Raw genomic sequence first — 22573 nt, forward strand, 5'->3', positions numbered from 1 at the left:
CTGAGAACAGATGAGTGGAAGGCAGTTTAGAAAGGTACTTTGAATGCCAGGTGTATCAGTATTATTTCATGAATGAATTCTACAAAACTACAAAGCAGAGTTGTAAATACTTCTCATATGACCTATACTCTTAAAAAAACAGTGACATGCAGGGAAGTCAATCAAGATGGACATAACATGTAAATTAAAGAATATAATAGGAATGTGAGCGCAGAAGTTTCTAGATAAAAGAATGGCCCACTGTAATTTTCTGTCTTGGGCAACTAAGGAGAAGGAAGACAAGTCACCATGGTTATATTTGGTATACATTCAGAACTGTATTCCTGTTAGATGAAACAAACTTGGAACAGTTCTACAGCACTACAGGTAAAAGAGAGATTTCATTTTGAACAAATGGTCTGAGGAAATACAATTTTAGATAAGTCATTAGAAAAAGCAGCTATGCCCTGAGGAAGAAAAGCTGAAAAATCCTTTCTTTTACTATTCCAATCCTTTACTGCCCCTTCCTGCAATTCAGCTTTGTAGATCTACTGTCAAGGATAGCAAGAATAAGACAATAAAAATGCACTCTGTCATCAGGTTTTTATAGTTTTATTTTAGAATAAAGAACTTTCCTGGTTAGAGTAAACTTTCTGCTTATATTTTAAACACTAGACATTTAAAAAGTCATTTGAATTTGACACAATAAAGGTACTTTCACTATTCCAGACATATCTAATCTAAATAAAGTGGAGATGCAGATATCCTGGGCTGTCAGCAGATTTTAGATGCCATCAGCGTCTCAGCAATTCAGATGCTGTCAGCATCTGAAACAGTTTTAAGTCTGTCAATCACAAGAGTCAGTGCAACTCCCACCCAGCTGAAAGAGCCATTCTGGAGGGCTTCTCCTCTCTCTTGTTTTGTTTTGTCAATGTTGAGAGAAAAAAGGCAGAGATCTGCTGGCAAGTATTAACCAGCACCACTCTGATGAAGAAATAAGCTGGTGACTTCTAGTAACTCTAGTCTGTCCTACTTTTATCATGTAGAGCAGCTACATTATACTGACATGCATATTAACTGGCTAAGAATACCCTCAGCTCAGCTGACTGCAAAGCAGGATTTCAGTATAAAGAGCCAAGTTACTTCAGGAGATTTGCCTCAATATGGCAGGAAGCATCTCTTTGAAAGAGATGAAAACTGACTTTCCCTCTAATTCACTATGCCTGGTTACTGTAGCCTACAGATAGATTTGTATATGATTAATCAAGTACTTATACAGCTCTTGACAAAATTTCTCAAAGTACCTACTCATAGTCAGCTTTAATCAGAATTATTTTACTGCTACTATCCCTTTTTTCAGTATTCTTTTGTGGAGATAAAGCTGGGATTTGGAGCTCTCCTGCTTTTTCACAAGAAATGAATCTTTTGATTTGTCTGACACAGCAGGAAAATAACATTAAACCGTGCCTAAGCAGAGCGTTCATCATGGATAGCTGTGAAGCCTTAATCTGTGATTATCTGAAAGTACTCCATAATCTTCATATCTTGTTTTTTGCTTAACAGCATCTCTCTAATAAAATGAAAGTACTGTCTGAAATATAAAAAAGAATTAAATCTATCAACCATGTACTAAAGAGTCTACACAGAACATATGGACAGACTTAAACTAATTTCTTGCCTTTTTCTTAAAAGTATAGATTGCTGAAGTAAAGACTGTATCCTATGTTTGAAATATTAGAAAAAAATAGATTTCATGGACATCTATTTTAAATGCTAATAGTGTCCCTGCCTGAAAAATGTGGAACCTGAACTTGCAGATTTTTTAAATTCCTATAACTTCTAAACCTTTGTTGAAACATGCTTCGTAATGAAATTTGAAACTTCTAGCCATGTAGCAGATTCATAGTGTAGTCCAGTGTGCATTGAATTCTGAATAGCGGACTTTAAATACTTCTTCACAGGTACTGCAGCAGAGCAGAATTACAAAGGTGACAAGAAAAAGTGTAATAATAAAATTCTTCACAGTTTTCCTTGACCATCATAAGGAAAGAAGAAATAACAAGTTCGGTAAGCAATTTTCCAGAATATGAGCTGTTTTACCTTGACACTTCATTTAAGGAGGGACCTGACTGTCAGGGTGTAAAAGAGCAGGTTGCTCCATGAGGGAGGGTGACCAGGAGCCACGGGTAAAAACAAGGCAGGCAGGGGCAGTGAGCGTACTGACAAGGGTCATAATTCCACCATACCTGAAAAAGGAGAATTGGTCCAGTGACGTTTCACCCAATAGCTCACTGATCGGCACACAAATCTGTAATAATGAGGTAGGTCCAAGGACAAGCCAAGAAGTCAGGTCACCAAGGCAAGGCTGGGATCAGCAAAGTAGAAGGCTGAAGCCAGGTGCAGCTACAGCATAGCTCTGGCAGGGATCAAAGTAAAGGGCCAAGGTTTAAATACAGCTCCTAAACTAAGAAGGGAAACTCTCAGCTAAGGCTTCTTACAGCTCTTTCTCACACTGCTCCTTTCATACTGGTCAGATCCAAGGTAACTTGGCTGTGTGACATCAGAGCTAGTTTTGAGCCGTAATTCAAACTTAATAATTAACTAAAAGTCCTCACTGCAAATTCTTTCTAGAACCAGGTTTAGCAGATTGTTTTCTGCACTAATTTAAGCAGAAGTTCTGCAAGATTCTTCAGTTCTTCCCATTTCTCTGCCCTCTTAAGGGTGGTATCGTTGAGGTTATTGCATGCTCAGTATCCTCAACAAAAAAAATGTAATTGATTTTTTTTAATCTAGTTTACCCTGATTCCAGCCATTGTTGCTTAGTAAACCTACTTTCTGAACTCTTTAAACAACTAAAATTCCATTCGCAATGACATGTGAAAGTGTAAGCGATCTCCACATCAGATTGCTCTCACTCTTCCCCTGAATCCTCTCATTTCTAAGGTAAACCTTTCTTTGAAGGTTTTTTCTTTGTCTCTAGGAACTGGGCTTATTAAGAAGTAGATGCTTTGGAAGTGTTCCTGAAGTATGAAGGCCTTCCCAACAATTTTTTTTTCTTGCTTTTGCTGAAGGCACTAGAACAATTTGATCCCAAAGATGTCTTCTTTATATAAAATAATATCTTCTTTATATAAAATCTTCTTTATCAAAAAATATGTGATCTTTTCAGTACAGGTGACCGCATGAACTACTTCCCTCAGCATCTGCTTAGCTGCTCAAAATCCAGGACTACAGTTTACCTTCTGTGTGCCTATTTAAAATTAATCCAAAATTTATTTCCTAGTATCAACTTTTCTGTCATGTCCTAATTATTTACCTCAACTCTAAAATGGCATCTGCGTTCAGTAATTTGAAAAATAAATACTATCGCATCAAGCATAAGTCAGTGAAGTACAGAATGCATGCTTTGTGATATGATTTCCAATAGTATGTAGCTTCCTAGTTTTCATTAATTTAGATTTAATTTAAGATTTTAAAGTCTCAGTTCTACCGGTTTGAAGGTGGCTTGAAGGATAGTTTTGTCACCAAATCTACCATGCACACAAAATAAGGTGTGTAAGTGCTCATACCATACCTGCTAGTAAATATGCAACAGCATTTAGCCATTACATGTACTAAACCCACAACTTTTACTGTTATACTGAATGCAATTCTTAGAATTTGAATATATACAGGGAAGAAGTATCAGGCTTATTTCCACACTTGTTGATGCTGAGGCTCTATTAAGTTATTTTTCTAGTGACGTAACTTTACCATCCCTATAATTTCTTAATGTCTTCATGGGAAGTCCAAGATTTTGTTTGTCTGGGGGCTTTTTAGTCGAACCTCCTGTTCTCTGGAAGAGCTTTTTCTCCAAGTTTCTCCTCCTTCTGAATTAGGATCTATTGAAACTTATGCCTATGAATGGAAAAAAGCTCTCAGCTATAGATAATAAAAATTGCACCTGACACCATACCCATAGTTCTTCCTCCAAAGCTAACATTTTAATGTAACTATTCCTAATTTAAGGGGGTTCTGATGGGCATGACATTCTGCTGTCATTCTCGAAACCAAGTAACTGTATGTGGTGTTTTATTGGCCCCATGCTAGACAAAGACAGCACACATTGCAGCAAACAGGTACTGCAGCCATCTTCCAATGCTCCTAAAGCAAAGAGCAGAACCAGGTACTGGAAGAAACACTTGTAAGTCTCTGGAAGACAATGTGTCCTGTGTCGCTAAGTTCGTATAGGTATAGTTCTTGCTTTGTACATGTAAGTTCAGCTAAGAAGTGCATATTTATGCATTTATTTTGTGAAAGTGTAAATCGTGATATAAGGTATAAAACTATAAAGACAGTATCCCTTGTTCCAGTCACAAGGGAATATTAAGATGAGGACCAATTTAAAACATCAAATTGTAGTGGTTATAAACTTAACCTGATCTATTAATTTTGTAACAGACAGCATATAAAGTAATTTATGATAAGATTAGACAATTATTCTAGGGCCTTGTTAACATTCCATGAATGCAGGCCTTTCCATGCTCATTCTCTCAGCCTTTCTATGCAGCTGAGCTTTTATAATAAATTATACTTGACATTTCTTAGTAGCGGAATTGTTGACTTTTGCTATAACAAATATATTCTTGGTGAACAGTTTAAGTCCCTTCAGAATTCCTTCTGAGAGCAATGAGTCTGACAGTTACCACACTCCCTAACACTTACTTCAAGAACCATAAACTCTTAGAAAAAAAGATGTGTACATATTGCCCTTGGTCCATACAATTATTGCTGCCACCTACAGTTCAAAATTACAACTACATTTTATGAGACCGATTTTGCTCCCTGCCTCTTAAGTACCTTTTCACTGCAAAAATACTCCTTCTGACTATCGATCCTATTTCTGGTATGAATCACTGTTTTTGTGACCTAAAGATCTTATGATCGCTTTGTCTTCCAGTAAGACATGAGAAAGTAGGAAACAAGACAGCCTAAGGAACAGTTTTCAGGAAGCATGAAGCTTTTCTCAGTCAGAGATCCCTAGACAGCTTTACATTTCATTATGATAACACAAATTTTACATGCATAATTCCATGTGTTAAAGCAAACTAGACACATATTACCACATCTTTCTACTTATGGCAGTCTTCTGAAATCTACTGTTCGGGTGATTTCAGTCGCTGCTGTTTTGTTTTCCTTACGTAAACCCTGAAGCACTGAGATAACAACATGACAAATCTGTGTTAGAACTCAACTCAAACAGCATTAATTTAAAAGCAATTTTATAAAAGCATTAAGGCTACAACACCAAGCACTCGAAAGTTAGTTAAATGCCAGAATTAGAATTCTCTACGCAAATGTCATTTAATTTCTTTGTGGCTTATAAAAATAAAAAAAAAAGTCTTATTCAGCAACACTGAAGAAGCCTTTGATCGAATCAAGAATAAAACCTAGTTTTCCTGGGTGTTATTTCAATGCTTTGAACATTAAATAATTTTCTTCCAGCCATCTTTTACTTTGTTCTTTTTTACTTTTGTAACTTTCATATAGAAAGGAGTTCTATGAAATTGTGTAATTAAAGACCCTATTACGATGCAAATGTATATGGGGAACAAGTATGGGAATCATCCTTAGGAAACGAGCAAATGCAAGACTGAGGCCTATGCAGTTAGTGCAGCAATGTCTCCCACTTCCTAGCGCACGTTGTTGGGATGGAACAACAGAAGTGGAGAAGACGTGGACCTCTTGGACTGGGTCCAGAGGAGGGCTGCGAAGATGATGAGAGGGCTGGAGCGCCTCTCCTGTGAGGACAGGCTGAGAGAGTTGGGGTTGTTCAGCCTGGAGAAGAGAAGGCTCTGGGAAGGCGGCCTTTCAGTGCTTAAAGGGGACCTACAGGAAAGATGGGGACAAACTTTTTAACAGGGCCTGTTGCAATAGGACAAGGGGTAGTGGCTTTAAACTAAAAGAGGGAAGATTTAGACTAGATATAAGGAAGGAATTTTTTACTCTGAGGGTGGTAAGACACTGGCCCAGGTTGCCCAGAGAGGGGGTCGATTCCCCAACCCTGGAAACATTCAAGGTCAGGTTGGACGGGGCTCTGAGCAACCTGATCTAGTTGAAGATGTTCCTGCTCATTGCAGCAGACGTTGGACTAGATGGCCTTTAAAGGTCCCTTCCAACCCAAACTATTATATGATTCTATGAACAATTTCTGGTTAAAGAAGACCTGGTTCTTCAACATTTGATTCAAATATGAATTTTCTGAAAGCAAAAGTTGCTCAGATTCTGACAAGAAAATGTCAAATCAGCTACTGGCCTGAGCTTTGAATTTGGAATTAGACTTGAATATTGTGGTGGTTGGGATTTTTTACCTTTGCATTTACAGTAATGTTTGAAGTAGTAAATCTTACTGAATGAATGGCAGTTGCCCCATGTTATTTATTTTAATATTGTACAATTGGAAAAAATTAAATCCCATGTAACAATCCCTGAGACACTGGCTACAACAGTTGTTAAAAAAAATGGAAGAATGTTTTTAGTCTAGTTTTCTAAGGAAATGAAGCACATGCAATAGCGTGGTGGTTGTCCGTCAGTCCCTCCCTAATAATTTTGACCTATTTAACCAATTCAAACCAAGTTAACGAAGGACTGGAGATCACAGAGATATATTAAGGTCTACAAAAACCAATAGGTGGGCACCAGAGACGTGTTCTCTCATTGCCTCTTTTGAAGGAAGGGACAGGGAGAATTCAGGTTTACCCTCCCTGTTTGGCTGGCCTAAAAGCTAGGAGGCGATGGCCAGCTCTTCACTGAGCCCACCTGTGTGGACCAGGAAGGATAAATGGGTTTAGGACGATGAGGAGAGGGGTCGGGGGTGTCTAGGCGATACGGGAGGGAACAAGTGTGTGTGAATGCAGGACTTGAAAATATTAGGCTTCAGCATTTCCCCCATTAATTGAACTATTTGTTAAAATACGAAATCTCTTGGTTGAAAAATGGAACTATTTTCCTCAGGTTTTCCCTCAGAATTAATTCTGTCAGAAGCCAAGTCTGAAACCAGTCTTTTTAGCCTAAAACTGAAGCAATACAAAACTGGGATCAGTTAAAACAAAGTAACCACAGGAAAAAAAGTGCCTACTTTCACTAGCCCTCACTGCATAACAGAACAAAAAGAATATAGATTATTCACAAGTCATGAAGAAAATATTTGTTTCACACAGGCACACAGAAACTTGGGTTAAGCAGAGCTGGGAAAACTTAGATGGTTTGGTATGAGATTACTTTCTCCTAGTGCACTTGTCAAACAATTTTGACAAAAGAAATCAGTCTGCTTTTGAAGACTGCTTTTGGAAGCTGAATAACTCGATCACGAAAGAGAAGCTGAAAGATATGACTGCTACATTAGGCAGTATAAAGGCACATGATCCTGCAGACATGCAAAACCATCCATAGGTCTTCACATGCTTAAAATTACATATATCCCTAAGTCTGAATGACTGAATCCACACTAATCAAGAGATTAGAAAGGAAAAGATTTTCTTTAAAAAACATCTTAAATACTTTGATAAAATCAGCACTTTTAAAATTCTGGACATCTCTAAAGGAGAGCACACAAATAATTTTAGTAGGATATTACTGGGGAAAAAAAATACTTGTACAGATTTACATAAATTGTAATAGCTTAGCAGTTCTCTAAAATACAGAAGTTGTTTTGACCCAAATAAATGTTAGAAAACATTTCAGTTCATGGAATATGAATGTAAGAGGGTTTCAGCCAGAAGGCATGTCCTACAGAATTTATACTACACCAGGACTATTTTTAATCTAAGAAAAACATGAAAGTTACATCTTATGCTTGGTTATAACTGTCAAACTTTATTAGGATAGTGGTAAAAACCCATTAAACTGCTTTACGGAAGCAGACAACCAAAGCAGCTGTCAGGCCATTGAAATCATAGTCACCGTGCAAAGAAAAGAACACAGTGCTTATTATTTTCTAGAAGGGCATGTGTTTGAGAGAAAGGAAAAGAAATGCATTGAGAAGCACCACAAAATCAGACCTGAAGAAGGTACAGAAAACCACCGGCCAGAGCAAGCACCAAAAAGGTGACCCGGACAACCACCGAACTTTCTAGACCGAGTGTTGGCTGAAATCCAGCTTTTTCAGTGACTTAGAACTGAGCAAATAACTTCTCTCTTACAGTTTGGTTTCTCCCATGTGCTGAGCAGCAGCTCATCAAATCGTTCTCTTATGTTATTGTTGACACCACAATTAATTTTTCCTTCTAATTAAAATAACCAGCAGGACCCTGTATTTTGGCCAACTGCTTGGCTCAGAGCTGTAATACCACTATTTAGAAGGGCACAGTCCTGTAAGTCATTGCACCAGTGCAGATACTGTTCCAGATACTGCAGAAACTGCAATGAAACAAGCTGTAATTTTAATTCCTTGACGAGTCCTACATGATGTCTTACACGCATACTTAATGTATTTTCTTGTCAGATACTGAGAAGTACTGAAAACTCACTGAAAGGCATAAAGCTGCAACTAAATCAAGTCCGTAGGCCCCAATTCAATCAGATTTGCTTGTCTAGGTCAAACTGCAGGATAACAGATGCTATGAATGTAAAATTCAGTATAAGGATCTTTGGTTAAATGCGTTAATGGACCTAAGTATTGTAACACCTAGTTCATGGGGCATGCCACCCAGTGTAATTTAGGATGCTTAAGTGGGAGAAGGGCAGATTAGGCATATAAAAATTTGAATCCCAGAAGTCAGTCAGATGTTGACCTAGGTAGCTGTCTGGGGTACATCTAAGAGCCAACAGAAAATACCAAGGAGTTGCACCTGGGATGAATCTTTGCTACAGAAAACAGCATCCTTTTTTTTCATCAAATAAATAGTTATTCTTTTAGAGCAGGGAGATTGTCTAGATTCTTGCTTACATCAGTGTACAGTTCTAACATGTAGCTTCATTTGGTATTTTTATCCCCAAAAGTGGATCAGTTCCAAGAAGTTTTAGAAGCCTGTTCTGGAACACATGTGATGCAGATCATTCTCCTGAGACATGGAAGGCCTGCATTTAACTCCCTCCTCGCAATCAGGTCGTTCAGGATGTAAAAATAACTCCCCCGCCAAATGCCATAATCACAGAGCTACTGGGTATAATGAGATGTGTACTTATCAAAGCCTTTATGCAAGATGTATAAATATATATATAAAGATGTCTGTAGCTGTGCCCTTTGAACATCAGCTGATATTTCGCACAGATCAGACGGCAAAGGACATGCCCAGGCTGAGAATCCCAGTGGGTTTCAGGCTTTGGGCTGTTAACAAACCGAAGTGCACTGGCATCCATCTCATGCCTACTATTAGCACTTAAATCCTTAAGTAACTGCATAGCTATGTAGGCCTTCTGAGCTTCTTGGACTTGATCCCTCGACTCTTTTTATCCTGCACAAATACATAGACTGAGGCATGGCCTTGTTCCATTTGCAGGCCGATACCCGCCGCGTGAGAAGCGATGCCGTTTTCCCCGATCAGGCCAGACACTTCACCACAGCATCCCTAAGCCCTGATTCACCCGGCTCCACCCGGCAGAGCAGACGGGTCCGGCCGGGCCAGCAGAGCAGGGCAGGGCCGCAGTCCCCGCCGCTCCCTCGGCCTCCCCATCCCTCCCCGCAACCCCTCGGGGCAGGCGGGCGGGGGAGGAAGCCGGGCCACAGACACCTGCACAAACCGGCCGGGGAGGGGAAGCCGCCCGGCGCGACTAAGCCACCCTGGGGGCCGGGCTGCAGACACCGAGCGGAGACGAGGGATGAGCGGAGACGGGGGCGCCTGCAGCCCCGCTTCTGGGCCCTTCTCCCGGCGGGGCACAGAAGGGGGGTCCAGACCCTTCTAGGCCCTTCTCCACGGCGGGGGGGGGGGGGGGGGGGGGGGGGGGGGGGGGCGGCCCCGCCCGCTTCTAGGACGTTCTGAGAGGCGTAGGGGCGGCGAATGACGTCACCCGCCGCTTGCGCAACCCCCCCGCCCCCCTTTTCGGACGGCCTCCGCGCATGCGCCCGTCTGCCCGCCTCTCCGGCCGCGCGCGCTCGCGCCATCGCCGGCTCATGCGCAGAAGCCCCACCCCCCTTCTGATGGGCGCCCGTCGCGGACGGCGGCTATTGGCTGAGATATGCGCGGGCCCCGCCCCTCGAGGTGCGTGGTCGGGAGTCTCCGCCCCCCTTCCCCCCTCCCGCCGCCCGCCCGCCCGCACCGCGCCGCCCCCTCCCCGCGCCTGTCAGTGAAGGTTCCCGATGGTTCTGGAAGGAGGCGGCGCCGGGGCTATATAAGCCAAGCGGGCGGGGGGGAGCGCGCACTAGTGTGGGCACAGCGAGTGCGGGTCGAGCGTGTTGGCAGCTTCAGTGAGGCGAGCGGCAGCCCTTACCCCCCTGCAAAGGTGAGCGGTGGGGGCGGCGGCAGCCGCCGGTGCGCAAGGGACGGATCCCTTGGGGGAGCGCTTTCCTCTCACAGCGCGGCGGTGAGCGCGTGTCTGGGCACCGCAGCCCCGGGCAGGAGTGCGGGGTGGGGGTGACCCAGGGAAACGCGTGGTGCGAGGGTGCCGTTATTGCTGTGCCGTTAGTCCCCAGTAAGGGTGAGGCGGGAGGGGCTTCTGGGTGTGGAGGGCTGTGTGCCGCTGGGAGAGAGCGAGAGGCGGCGATGTGGCTGGAGCCCTCGTGTTTAATTTTTTAATTTATTTTTTTTTAACTCAAGATGGTGGAGAAGGGGGAAAAATGCGGCGTGCAGGTCGGGGTGGTGGTGGGGGGGTTCTTCCGTTATACAGCCGGGGGAGGGAGGTGGCGGGTGGAGGAGGCTGCTGCTTTTTGAAGGGTGTAGGTGCAGGACCAGGGTGCGGGGGGATGGGTGGGGGGTGACCCGGCCCAGTTGGCTCCCGGGGGGGGGAAGGGGGAGGAGAGGGAGCGCTGTGCTCAATGAATGGGCGCTCCGCCATGAGACCGCAAGATGGAGGGCCGGGCGGGCGGTGCTGAGGGGGGAAGGAAGGAGCGGGGGCCGGGGGCTGTGGGATAGTGCAGCCTGCTGGCGGGGGGGTGGTGGGGGGAGGGAGGAAAGGGGGGGGCGGTCGGGGAAGGCTCTGGCAGTTTCTAGAATCTTTCACGGTTCCGTCCGGAGCCTGCAGGGGGCGCTGCGCGGCGGCCGCTCCCGCCCGGCGGCTGGCCCGCCTCCCGGCCCGGCTTTTCTCTGGGGCCCGGTGGGGCTCGTCTTACCGTTTCTTAACGTATTTGCGTTGTGGTTGAGGATTCCGTAGCGATTAAAGTAGGGTCGTGGTGGGGGGGGGTTTGCTTTCCGAGTTGGATCAGTCGTTCCTGAGCCCAGACACGCGCAGAGGGTATCCTAGGCTGCAGGTAGCCAGTCAGGCCGGGATAATGTATCTCCGTCGGGCAGAGGAACGAATTGGGCTGGACCGTGTTGGTACGGGAGTTAGAGCCGGGGATGGCGTCTGTGTTTGAAGATAATAGTTGTATGGGCAAAATACGAGGTGGATGTGAGAAAAGTAAAGTACTACAAAAACTTAAAATCGGCTAGAGTAATGCCGCTAACCTCGCACGTGGAAGGCTCAGTTGCAGTTTCCTTTCTTGCAGCGTGTACTTGGTCTGTGTACATTAATTTGCCGATTCAGGGAGGAGAGAGGGAAAGTTTTGCGTTGTCCTAAACGATGCAAACCAAAGTGGATGTAAAGCAAGTCTGTAGTTAAAACTTCCAATCTAGTCTCTGCATTCATCAAAATTCCTGAGTTGCTATTGGTAGGAAATCATATTTGGGGTTTGGATTTTTTTGTGTTCTCTGGTGTTGCATTTGAAACCACATAGTTAAGTACCTTTGTCAGAATGTCATTGTCACTGCCAGTAAAAGGGTATGTGCAGCAAACCGTTGGGTTGGGATTTCAACTCCCTGTCCTTGCAGATGCCGGAATGCGTGGAAACTCCAGAGCAACCAATGGAGGAGGAGGTGGAGACCTTTGCTTTCCAGGCTGAGATTGCTCAGTTGATGTCTCTGATCATCAACACCTTCTACTCCAATAAGGAAATCTTTTTGAGGGAGCTGATTTCCAATTCATCAGATGTAAGTATCTTAACTCCTAGCCTAGTTCTTGCCAATAGTGGAATTTTTTCAGTAGTGGAATTTTTAGGAATAGTCAAGGAACGTTAAAGCCTGCCTCTTTTACAGGCTCTGGACAAGATAAGATACGAGAGCTTGACTGACCCAAGCAAGCTGGATTCTGGGAAAGACCTGAAAATTAACCTGATTCCAAACAAGCATGATCGTACTCTGACCATTGTGGATACAGGCATAGGGATGACCAAAGCTGACCTGGTTAACAACCTCGGTACTATTGCCAAGTCTGGTACCAAGGCTTTCATGGAAGCACTGCAGGCAGGGGCTGATATATCCATGATTGGTCAGTTTGGTGTTGGCTTCTACTCTGCCTACCTGGTTGCAGAAAAAGTGACAGTGATCACCAAGCACAATGATGATGAGCAGTATGCTTGGGAGTCATCAGCTGGAGGATCTTTCACTGTGAGACTTGATAATGGTGAGTATTAAGTGTTTATGCTCAAGTATGCTTTCTGAAGATTTCTAGCATTCAAATACCAAGTGCATGCATTGAAAGAGACAAAAACAGATGAAGCAGGTAGCATTAGTCGTGTGTCAGATTGAGCACAGGCCCAGCTGTTCACTTAGTGTTCCAGTTTGAGTAACTATTGGTAGATCATAAGGGAATGCTTGAAGCAAGTAGTGCATTACAATGAAGATTATGCTTTGAAAGCTTATACATGGAAATGCTTCTGTAGACTGGAGCGACAAGTCTATGCACAGAAACTTGAAAGATGACACGTGAACAGACTACTTAGTGAAAATCTGCATAAGCTTATTTGAAAATACAGTAAGCTTGAGGAAGTGTCTGTAAGGCTGCTGCTGTACACAGAAGCTTGTGTTTTCCTGGTGGTGAAGAAAAGCTGGTAGAGGAGTGCCCTTTTAAAGAAGGCATGTTTTAGAATTAGTCTAGTGTCTGATAACACACAAGTAAAACTGTCAACTCCATTCTAGGTGAGCCTTTGGGCCGTGGAACAAAAGTCATTCTGCATCTTAAGGAAGATCAAACTGAATACCTGGAAGAACGGCGAATCAAGGAAATTGTGAAGAAGCATTCTCAGTTCATCGGCTATCCTATTACACTCTTTGTACGTACCTTGCTTAAAATACGTAATGTTAGTATTGCCACCTTACAACAAGTGAATTTTTGAAGATCCAGAGCACTGTCCATGTGTATTTTTTCTTATGTAGTTCTTACGTATTTTACATGGACTGTCTCTTCTGAAATGCAGCTCTGTTAACTACAACTTTATTCTACAAAATCAGGTTAAAAACATGTTTTACCAGGCCAGGAGTATCACAGTCTGCAAACCATTGAGTAAATAATAGGAAAAACTATATGTTGATGTACTGTTAGTTGAAATTTTATGTAATGAAAGTAAATAGCATAAATTACTGCCTAAGGACATGGAAACAAAATACCACTTGTGTTTCAGCACCCAGAATGTAACTCTTGGTCCTGGAAGAAAACTTGGCACCATGCTCATGTAGTTCCCAGCTTCATGAGACTAAAAGGGATACCTTAAGGCTGTTGATGATAAAATTTGCAGGTTTCTCAATTCAACTAATGATCTCTTTTTGTAGGTGGAGAAGGAACGTGATAAGGAGGTGAGTGATGATGAGGCTGAGGAAAAGGAAGAGGAAAAAGAAGAGAAGGAGGAAAAGGCAGCAGATAAGCCAGAGATTGAGGATGTTGGTTCTGATGAAGAAGAAGAAAAGAAGGATGGAGATAAGAAGAAGAAAAAGAAGATTAAGGAGAAGTACATTGACCAGGAAGAGCTCAACAAGACGAAGCCCATTTGGACCAGGAATCCAGATGACATTACCAATGAAGAATATGGGGAGTTCTACAAGAGTCTTACTAATGACTGGGAAGACCACTTGGCTGTCAAAGTAAGTTCTTCAGGCGCAATTGGTTTTAAAACTAAAGCTAGAAGCTTAAATGTGCCATTGAACTCTGATCCCCATGGCCTCAGGTCCTGCTGTGATAAGTTGCTTAGTATTGCGAGTGATCCTGTTGTTTGACACTTGCAGTATGAGATGGTGATGCTTTGTGCTACAGTTCATCTGCATGCTGTTAAGGCTGTATTTGTAACCTTAATCAAACCTATACCTCAGTTTATTATAAGTAAAAGTAAGTGCAGATGCTTTCCTAGTTTGTAACTTAGTTGGCAAATCTAACAGAAAAATTTAAAGCAGATTTCACATAAATGTAAATTTAATTCTTTGGGTTTATAGCTTAGTTTTGAAAAGGCCTTACAGCTAAAGGGGTTGGGTAAGTGAGATGTAATTGTCCTTCTTGTGTGTCTGTAGTGGGAAGTGCTGTAAGAATACACATGCTTCCTGAAGCCCAGTATATAAGATGGGGAACTAAATATGTGTTCTGAATTGGTGTACCTTTCTGCTAGCGACTCAGTGGAACTTGCTTGTTCCTGGTGAATGTCTTGGCTACTCCGTTGAATTATTTCCTGGAATCTTGGATGGTTATTGCCTGCATTTGAGGAGGTGTTAAAGGGTTACTAAAGTGAGAGCTGTACAAACTGATCCAAATGATTGTCTTTTTTATAGCACTTCTCTGTGGAAGGGCAGCTCGAATTCAGGGCTCTCCTGTTTGTCCCACGGCGTGCGCCCTTTGATCTGTTTGAAAACAGGAAGAAGAAGAACAATATTAAGCTGTATGTACGCAGAGTTTTCATCATGGACAACTGTGAGGAACTGATCCCTGAATATCTGAGTGAGTATACTTTTGAGGAGAGCATTTCCCAGAACGCTGGAGAAACTGTTTGCCAACTTCGTAGTTACCCTTCATATTTAAAGGAACTTAGAATGGGGGGAAGGCTGAGTCCTAGACAGAGTTGATTGAGAAGTGTCTGAGCTGAGCAGTTGGAAGAATGTACTGGTTAGTTTGTGTTGTCTGGAATTCTGTAGAAAGGAATACATAATTTTAAAAGGGCAAAGTCACTTAGCTGGCGGGTGGTAATGGATTTCTTTGAGACCTGGAAAGGTAATTCTCGCTGTTGTCTTCCAGATTTCATGAGAGGTGTGGTGGACTCTGAGGATTTACCTCTGAACATTTCTCGTGAAATGCTGCAGCAAAGCAAGATTCTGAAGGTGATCCGGAAGAACTTGGTGAAGAAGTGCTTGGAACTCTTCACTGAGTTGGCTGAAGACAAGGAGAACTACAAAAAGTTCTATGAGCAGTTTTCCAAGAACATCAAGGTTTGTGGTCTTTCTGTTTAACAGTACTGAAAGTAGAAGCTGCAAGTTTTTGTTACGCCTGAAATACTAAACTAACATAATTTAGTATTTAGCTAAAGGCACCACTTAATAATTTTATTTCCTTTTCTACTTCTGTAGCTTGGTATACATGAAGATTCCCAGAACCGCAAGAAGCTCTCAGAATTGCTGCGGTATTACACATCTGCATCTGGTGATGAAATGGTTTCTCTGAAGGACTACTGCACTCGGATGAAGGAAAACCAGAAACATGTCTACTACATCACTGGTGAGTTGGTAACAGACGCGGTCTGTAAATGCAGGTACATATGTAGGGTTACATTTTTTGGAGTTACAAAAACTGGAAAAAAACAACGGCAGTTCTTTGGGTGATTTCAGAAAGAAGCTGGGATTTTAAATGAAAAAAATCTTGAAAGTGACAGTGTAACTACTTACAGAAAAACAGTTAAATTTTCAGTTTCTAGAACATTAGTGTGAGGTGTCAGTTGATGGAGAAACATTTGCACGTCTCCTGAGAAGATTTGCTGTGTAACTCCTACCAAATCTCTTTTAATTCTGAAATAACTTGGATGCTGCAGGGTTAAAGCCACTATGGTGAAATTGTAGCTACAGTCCCTTAATTATGGCTGCTGTGTCCATGAGGACAGCAGAACTAGTTACACATAATTGCCTTCTCTACACTGTAAACTCTGCCCGTGCAAACTTGTTGGGCCTGCTGCTTACGATGTTCCCTGTTGATAAAACTCCGACTGCTTCAGTGTTAACTGCCGTCCTCAGGGGCTGTAACACTTGATCTATAATGAAAACTACTCTTTAATTACTACCTTGTTCTTAAAATGTTTAGTGTTGCTGCTGCTCCCTTAAAGGTTTGGGATGATCCAGTTCAAGGTGGTAAAGTACCCCTTGCACAGCTAGCTTACCTGTTGTTTTTCCCCTGTAAGCCCAGAAAGTATGCTTTAGAGTTTTTGAGGTGCCTTTTAGATAGCTTTGTGTTCCAGCTTCAGCTAGTAAATTTGGTCATGAGAATCTGAAATTTGAAAATTTGACCTAATTGGGTCAAACCAGGTCAACTATTTAAGTATCAGATATTAAGGGTTTTTTCCAAAAGATAAATGCTGTTGCAGGAATTCTCAGTTTTCCTCTTCGGCAGGAGCAGGTAGCTTTTCTTAACTGGCATTCCAGGATGAATGGTATGAACTCTGGCGTCAGTTGAAAAGGCTTGAGTCTCTTCAGACAGCCTAATGTTTGTGGTAGCTTGTCCTACTGTTTTGTGCCTTTTTCTTTTTTCCCCCTGGTACGGGACATCAAACATCACTGGAAATGTTGCATAGGATCTTCAGAAAATAAATACGCTGCCATGTTACAGTGCTGAGGCTCGAACCACAACTGTGGCATTTTTGATTCTTGCAGGTGAAACAAAAGATCAGGTGGCCAACTCTGCTTTTGTGGAGCGTCTCCGCAAACATGGCCTGGAAGTGATCTACATGATTGAGCCTATCGATGAATACTGTGTGCAGCAGCTGAAGGAATTTGAAGGCAAGACCCTGGTTTCTGTAACAAAAGAGGGGTTGGAGCTTCCAGAAGATGAGGAAGAGAAAAAGAAACAGGAGGAGAAGAAAGCCAAGTTTGAAAACCTTTGCAAAATAATGAAAGATATCCTTGAAAAGAAAGTAGAAAAGGTAATTAGTAGTACTCAGTTTGTCTGTAGGTCACAAGTTCAATGACCTGAAATGAAGTTGCTGCAGAGAAGGCTCAGATAACAATGACTGTTACAAATGCCTTTTCTTGAAAGAGATGGCAATCTCTATGCAGGACACAGCTTCATAGATACAAGTTGTCCTTGTTTTGATCCTTAGTGAAGCTGTGTGGTTCTGTTTGAGTTCTTTAGCTCTATCTCAGGAGTCTTGGGTCTTCATTAACATGCAGCAGTACTTCAAAGTTGAACCTTGGTGTAGGGTTGAACTCTATCTTAAAGGTCTTCTCCAACCCAAGCAATTCTGTGATTCCATGAAATCAGTGAGCATAGTAAATCAAGTGTATGTGTTGAAATGGTAATTACAAACTTCTGCTTTATGTTCACTTTTCTAGGTTGTTGTGTCCAATCGTTTAGTTACTTCTCCATGCTGTATTGTAACAAGTACCTATGGCTGGACTGCCAATATGGAGAGGATCATGAAAGCGCAGGCATTAAGAGACAACTCCACAATGGGATACATGGCAGCAAAGAAGCATCTGGAGATTAATCCCGATCATTCCATCATTGAAACACTGAGGCAGAAGGCAGAGGCTGATAAGAATGACAAGTCTGTGAAGGATCTTGTCATCTTGCTGTACGAGACATCGCTCCTGTCTTCTGGCTTCAGTTTAGAAGATCCTCAGACACATGCCAACCGCATTTATAGAATGATCAAACTTGGTCTGGGTGAGTTAGAAAACTGTCCTGTCTCTAGTGAGCTGGGTGTGGTTACAAGCCCTTAACAGGGTACAGAGTGTTTAGAGACCATGTTACAGTTTATTTGTATGTGTTGAAAGGGGGGAGCCCTCAGATGAGTTAAGTGCTAAGGGGAGTAAAGGTTTGAGTTCTGATAGCAGCATTGATGGTGCATGTGTTTCTTGAACAGGCATCGACGAAGATGATACTGCAGCAGAAGAAGCTAGTCCAGCAGTTACTGAGGAGATGCCACCTCTCGAAGGAGATGATGACACATCACGCATGGAGGAGGTGGATTAAAACAGTTTACAGGAACTCATGAATGTTTCCTTGGCTAATATGAATAAGTTATATTTTGTATATTATGAATGTTACCTGCCAAAAAAATAAATCTTTGACACTTTGTCTGCATTCCCTCTTTATATTTATTTTCAAAGATGTTATACCTTTATTTTTGTTACATTGCTTTTTCAGCTGATGTGAGATACAAATGCCATTGAGGGAATATTTTCTTTAACACTGTACAGCCCTAAACAGGCAAGCAAGGAGTAGTTATTTTTGTCTGTATTAGCTGGTTGCAGGTGGCAGGGTTTTTGACTTATTCTTAATTGCCAGAAATGTGGGAAAGGACTAACAAAGATGGTATGACATCAGGATGTTCAAGTTTGTTTAGCGTTCTACAGCTCTTCAACTCTAAATATGTCTAACATACAGTACCTAGTAACTAGGTATCTATGAGAGCTGAAATAATACTTGGGGAAGCTTTAACCCTTTTGCTCCTAACAAGGTCTTGATGTTTAAAGTTGTTTTTTATACTGTTCAAGGATTCTGGATTGCACTCTACCATAGAATAGAATCCACTGTAAATCTCTATTGTGACTTATGCAACTCTGCATGTACAGTTCAAACCTAGAACTGTAAGAATAAAAGTGTTAAGACTTGAGCTGTGTCACTGATGTGTCTGTTAACAAGTTGTGCCGTGTTGTGTGTTCCTTGGCCTTCCTCTTTGAAGGAAAGTCGTAAAAGGAAACAGGAGCTCTTGGTGGTCACCTCCAGCAACCTTCTGCCCACCAAGCACCACAAGTGCAGGTCAGATGCCCTGCTTTGTGCCCAGCTTGAGTTTCATGAACTCATTAGGGGTGTGGGGGAGGAAGGGCTAGGGGAGTCCTGAGCATCTTGCCCTTTTCTTTGACAAGCTTTATTTTGTTTAGTATTTCCATCTGTTCTCTGTTTGGTAATCGTTATTTGAACTTTGTTTCCTGATGCAACAATTCCTCCATGACAAAGTTGTGTTTTGGATTTTTTTGTAGTAAGGTGAAAGGACAGTTTTGTTTGTAGCAGTATTCCTGCAAGCCAATTCATAGTGGTAGTTTTGTACAATTTTTAGGTTCCTGATGGTACTGTGTGCGTTTGTCAAACCGGGGCTCTCCTGGGGGCGGGGGAGTCCAATTGGTGCTTCACGCATGGATAGAGTTGGGGGGTACACTGAGGCAGTTCTGGTTCTGTGGACTTTTGGCAGTCACTTCAACCTGACATTTCTGCATGTCAGTTCACTAGACTGACAGACTCGCACTTGTGCAGAGCGTTCTGAGTTCTTCCAAAGTGAAATCAAACTAAGGGATTGGATAGGAAAAGAAAACCACTGCTTACATAGTTGCCAAAGGCCTAACACGAAGGCGTCTGTTCTTCCTACACCCCAAATGTGTTCTTTAGATGGTGCTTGTATTGGGTCATGTTACTCTGCTTCAACAGGGAGATGCTCACAGTGGTAACAGAGAGGACGTGGATGCCACTTCCTTCTATGGTTCAGAATGGAAGTTGATGAAAAGAAACATGCCTGTCATAAATACTTTATCCTCCCCCAGGGCGTTACGCCTGTTGCAAAGCTTGCTCCAGCTTTTGGTGACCAGAGAAACAAATCTCATGGTATTTCCAAAATAGCAAGTTGTGGGGCATTTGTCTTCCACAGCTGTCATTCTGTGTCATGACATGACCAAAATCACTCCAAATGATGGGGGGGAGGTTCTTGGAAAGACTGCAGAAGAGTTTGGGGCTTATGTCCTGCTTTGAGTTAAAACGGAACAAATTTACTCTTCAGTAATTTTACTTTTTAGCTAAGCACCTTGTAAGTAACTCAACTCTCTGAAACTCCTAGCAGTGTGTTGTGCAGAAGCTGTTTGCTCTTGGAGCGATGAGGCCTATGTTTACGCCAAGGAATGGTTCATACTTCTGCTGTGACAACCAAGGTCAGATAACAGTTAGTTGCCCTGTTGGAGGGTTGGAAGCAGAAAAGGGGAGAGCATCTCTTGTCCATTTCAGTGGCCAGTGCGGCCCAAACCATGGCAGTCTATCACATTAGTGAAAGTGAGAAGCAAGGTTGAAAGTGTGAACGATGTCAAAACATGAAAACAATTTTCTTGGGTGCTGAGGCAAGAGATTTGGTTCCCCCCCACACCCCAGCCTGGGGGTTAGGTGAGATCTCCAGTGTCTGTTCCCAGTCCGTGGGTATTCGTTCTGTTTTAAGTGGTGTGACTTAGGAGAAGTTTTCCATTACCACCTTGTGCCTTAGTAACGAATATACTGTTGCTATAGCAGTCAGTATGACATCAAAACAGATGCAGTCTTCCGGCTTCTGAGAGGAATTGCGCAGTTAAAAACGTGTGCACCTCGGTAGTTTGGTGCATGGGGGACAGGAACGGTGATCAGAAGGTAAACGCTTCCGCCTTGGTGATGCTCAAGTGTTGAAAGCTACCAGCATGACAGGTTCCAGTCTCCTTTAGGTAGTTTCTCTAAGGCCTCATTGGCAAAAATTTGTGTTCAGTAGCATTGTAAGGACTCAGGAGCAGATCGACTTTACGATGTGCGCGTCCTGTGACTAAACCCTATTTTACAAGATCTTTTATAATGCGTAAAAAATTCCAAAAGTATCTTCCAATTAGTACATTGAGATGTAAAATCCACAGTGACAAAAGATGCTAAAGAGGCTTTTCCAGTTAGTCAGTGAAGTGACTTTGACTCACATCTTTCACCCCCTTGAAAGGACAAAGGCACAAGCTGGAACATAGGAAGTTCCACCTCAACATGAGGAGGGTGGCAGAGCCCTGGCACAGGCTGCCCAGAGAGGTGGTGGAGTCTCCGTCTCTGGAGATATTCCAAACCTGCCTGGACACGTTCCTGTGCAGAGATGGTGGAGTCTCCATCTCTGGAGATATTCCAGACTGCCTGGACACATTCCTGTGTGACCTGCTTTAGGTGACCCTGCTCTGGCAGGGGGTTGGGCTAGATGATCTCCAGAGGTCCCTTCTAACCCCTGCTGTTTGTGATTCTGTGAAAACTAACGTATCTATTAGAGAAAAATTCAGGTGAAACTTGCAGGTCATCTCCAGTATTTCCTGCCGTGAGAATGTGTTGGTGTTTGGAGTCATTCCCTGCATTACACGGAGTAGTCGGACCATAGATCTTGCACAAAGGACGCAACGACAGCAGGTCTTCCTTCAGCACAGAGTGCGGAGCTCCCCTTGTTTGCCAGCTTTTTACTGAAATATATTTTAGGAAGTAAGGACACCATTATCAAAAGTTCTCTTGCTCAGCCGCTTGTTGTGGCAGTTCACAGTCTTTGTTTCTCACGTTTTGTAGTGTTTTACCAGTAGATAAAGATTTTGCAGAGCACCAGGGTGGAGTTTGGGAGAGGGTGGGGGCCCTAATAATAACTTCACTCACTTTTTTTCAGGGCTCCTTGACCCTGCGGTGAGGCTCAAGTTGCAGCACTGCCGGGGGCTTACAAGTTCATTTCTTCTAAGCAGAAATACACAACTAAGTTTAGCAAAGGGTTGAGTACCGAGATTAAAATAGGTTTCTCCTTATTTGAGCTGTGGGACAGTGCAGCCGACTACTCTAAGTAGTCGGCAGTGACACTTGGCACAGCTTGGTGTTGCGCCCTCTCCTTGCCCCCTGCTTTAGCGCTCGTACAGCTGGCAATTAGAGGTTTCACTGAAGTTCATCAGAACGTTTTCCTATTGATAATAGTCTTTTTGAAATCCCGCCAGGGTTAAGGCGCTGGGATACTGAACTCAGAAGCGCTTGATACCGCTGCTCTGTCTGGAAGGAAACTACTCCATCCGTGTTTTGGATTTGTGAACCTCGGGAGCTGAAGTGCGGGTGCCCCCGTTGCTCTAGCGAGGGGCTCCCACCATTGCCTGCCGTACGGCCTGAATTTTGGGTGGCGGCAGAGAAGAAAAATGGCTTTCATTGTCCTAGAAATTGCAACGATCAATTGAACCTGATGGATTTCCAAATGCAACAAGGAAAAAATACGTGAAAAATTCTGTGCTATGATGAGTGAGCAGGAGCTGGATTCATTTTTGAAATAAAAATGCATCGAGAATGTGCATCTAGATACCTCGCGTACATAAGCACTGTTGTAGCATTCATGGCCAATGTTGTGTCTTGCCGATGAAGAGTGTTTTTCAGCTATTTTGCATTCATTTACAGCTAACTGTGAAATGTTCATTTTTATTCATGTTCTTAATTTGTATTTGGAGGTCTTAATTTGACAGCGGAGGCTTTGGCAGATAGACCATTTCAGATGGTCTTCTGCCTGTGCATAAATTAAACTTCTCATACCAGGATTTGCTTAATAGTGAGGGCCCCCTAAAGAAAGAGTGACTTGAATTTCGGATCTGTATGTTTCTGATCCTTCATTACGTAGTGATCTTGTTTAGATGTTTTTTTGTTTCCAACAAAGCAAACCTTACCTAGGAAACAACCAAATAAGTCGTACTGGACAACAAAG

The 22573-nt window shown here is 42.9% G+C and overlaps 1 protein-coding gene across 1 annotated transcript; it reads left to right on the plus strand.

The window, feature by feature from the left end:
• Positions 1-10235: 10235 nt before the first annotated feature.
• Positions 10236-18724, plus strand: HSP90AA1 (heat shock protein 90 alpha family class A member 1). Its single transcript, XM_074583968.1, has 11 exons — positions 10236-10398; positions 11922-12080; positions 12186-12552; positions 13068-13201; positions 13698-14006; positions 14682-14847; positions 15142-15332; positions 15471-15618; positions 16761-17029; positions 17439-17772; positions 17972-18724. Exons 2-11 carry the CDS (start codon positions 11922-11924, stop codon positions 18079-18081), a joined length of 2187 nt encoding a protein of 728 aa, XP_074440069.1. The 5' UTR covers positions 10236-10398; the 3' UTR covers positions 18082-18724.
• The last annotated feature ends 3849 nt before the right edge of the window (positions 18725-22573 follow it).

This window comes from Larus michahellis, chromosome 4, assembly GCF_964199755.1.
Source record: "Larus michahellis chromosome 4, bLarMic1.1, whole genome shotgun sequence".
NCBI lineage: Eukaryota > Metazoa > Chordata > Aves > Charadriiformes > Laridae > Larus > Larus michahellis.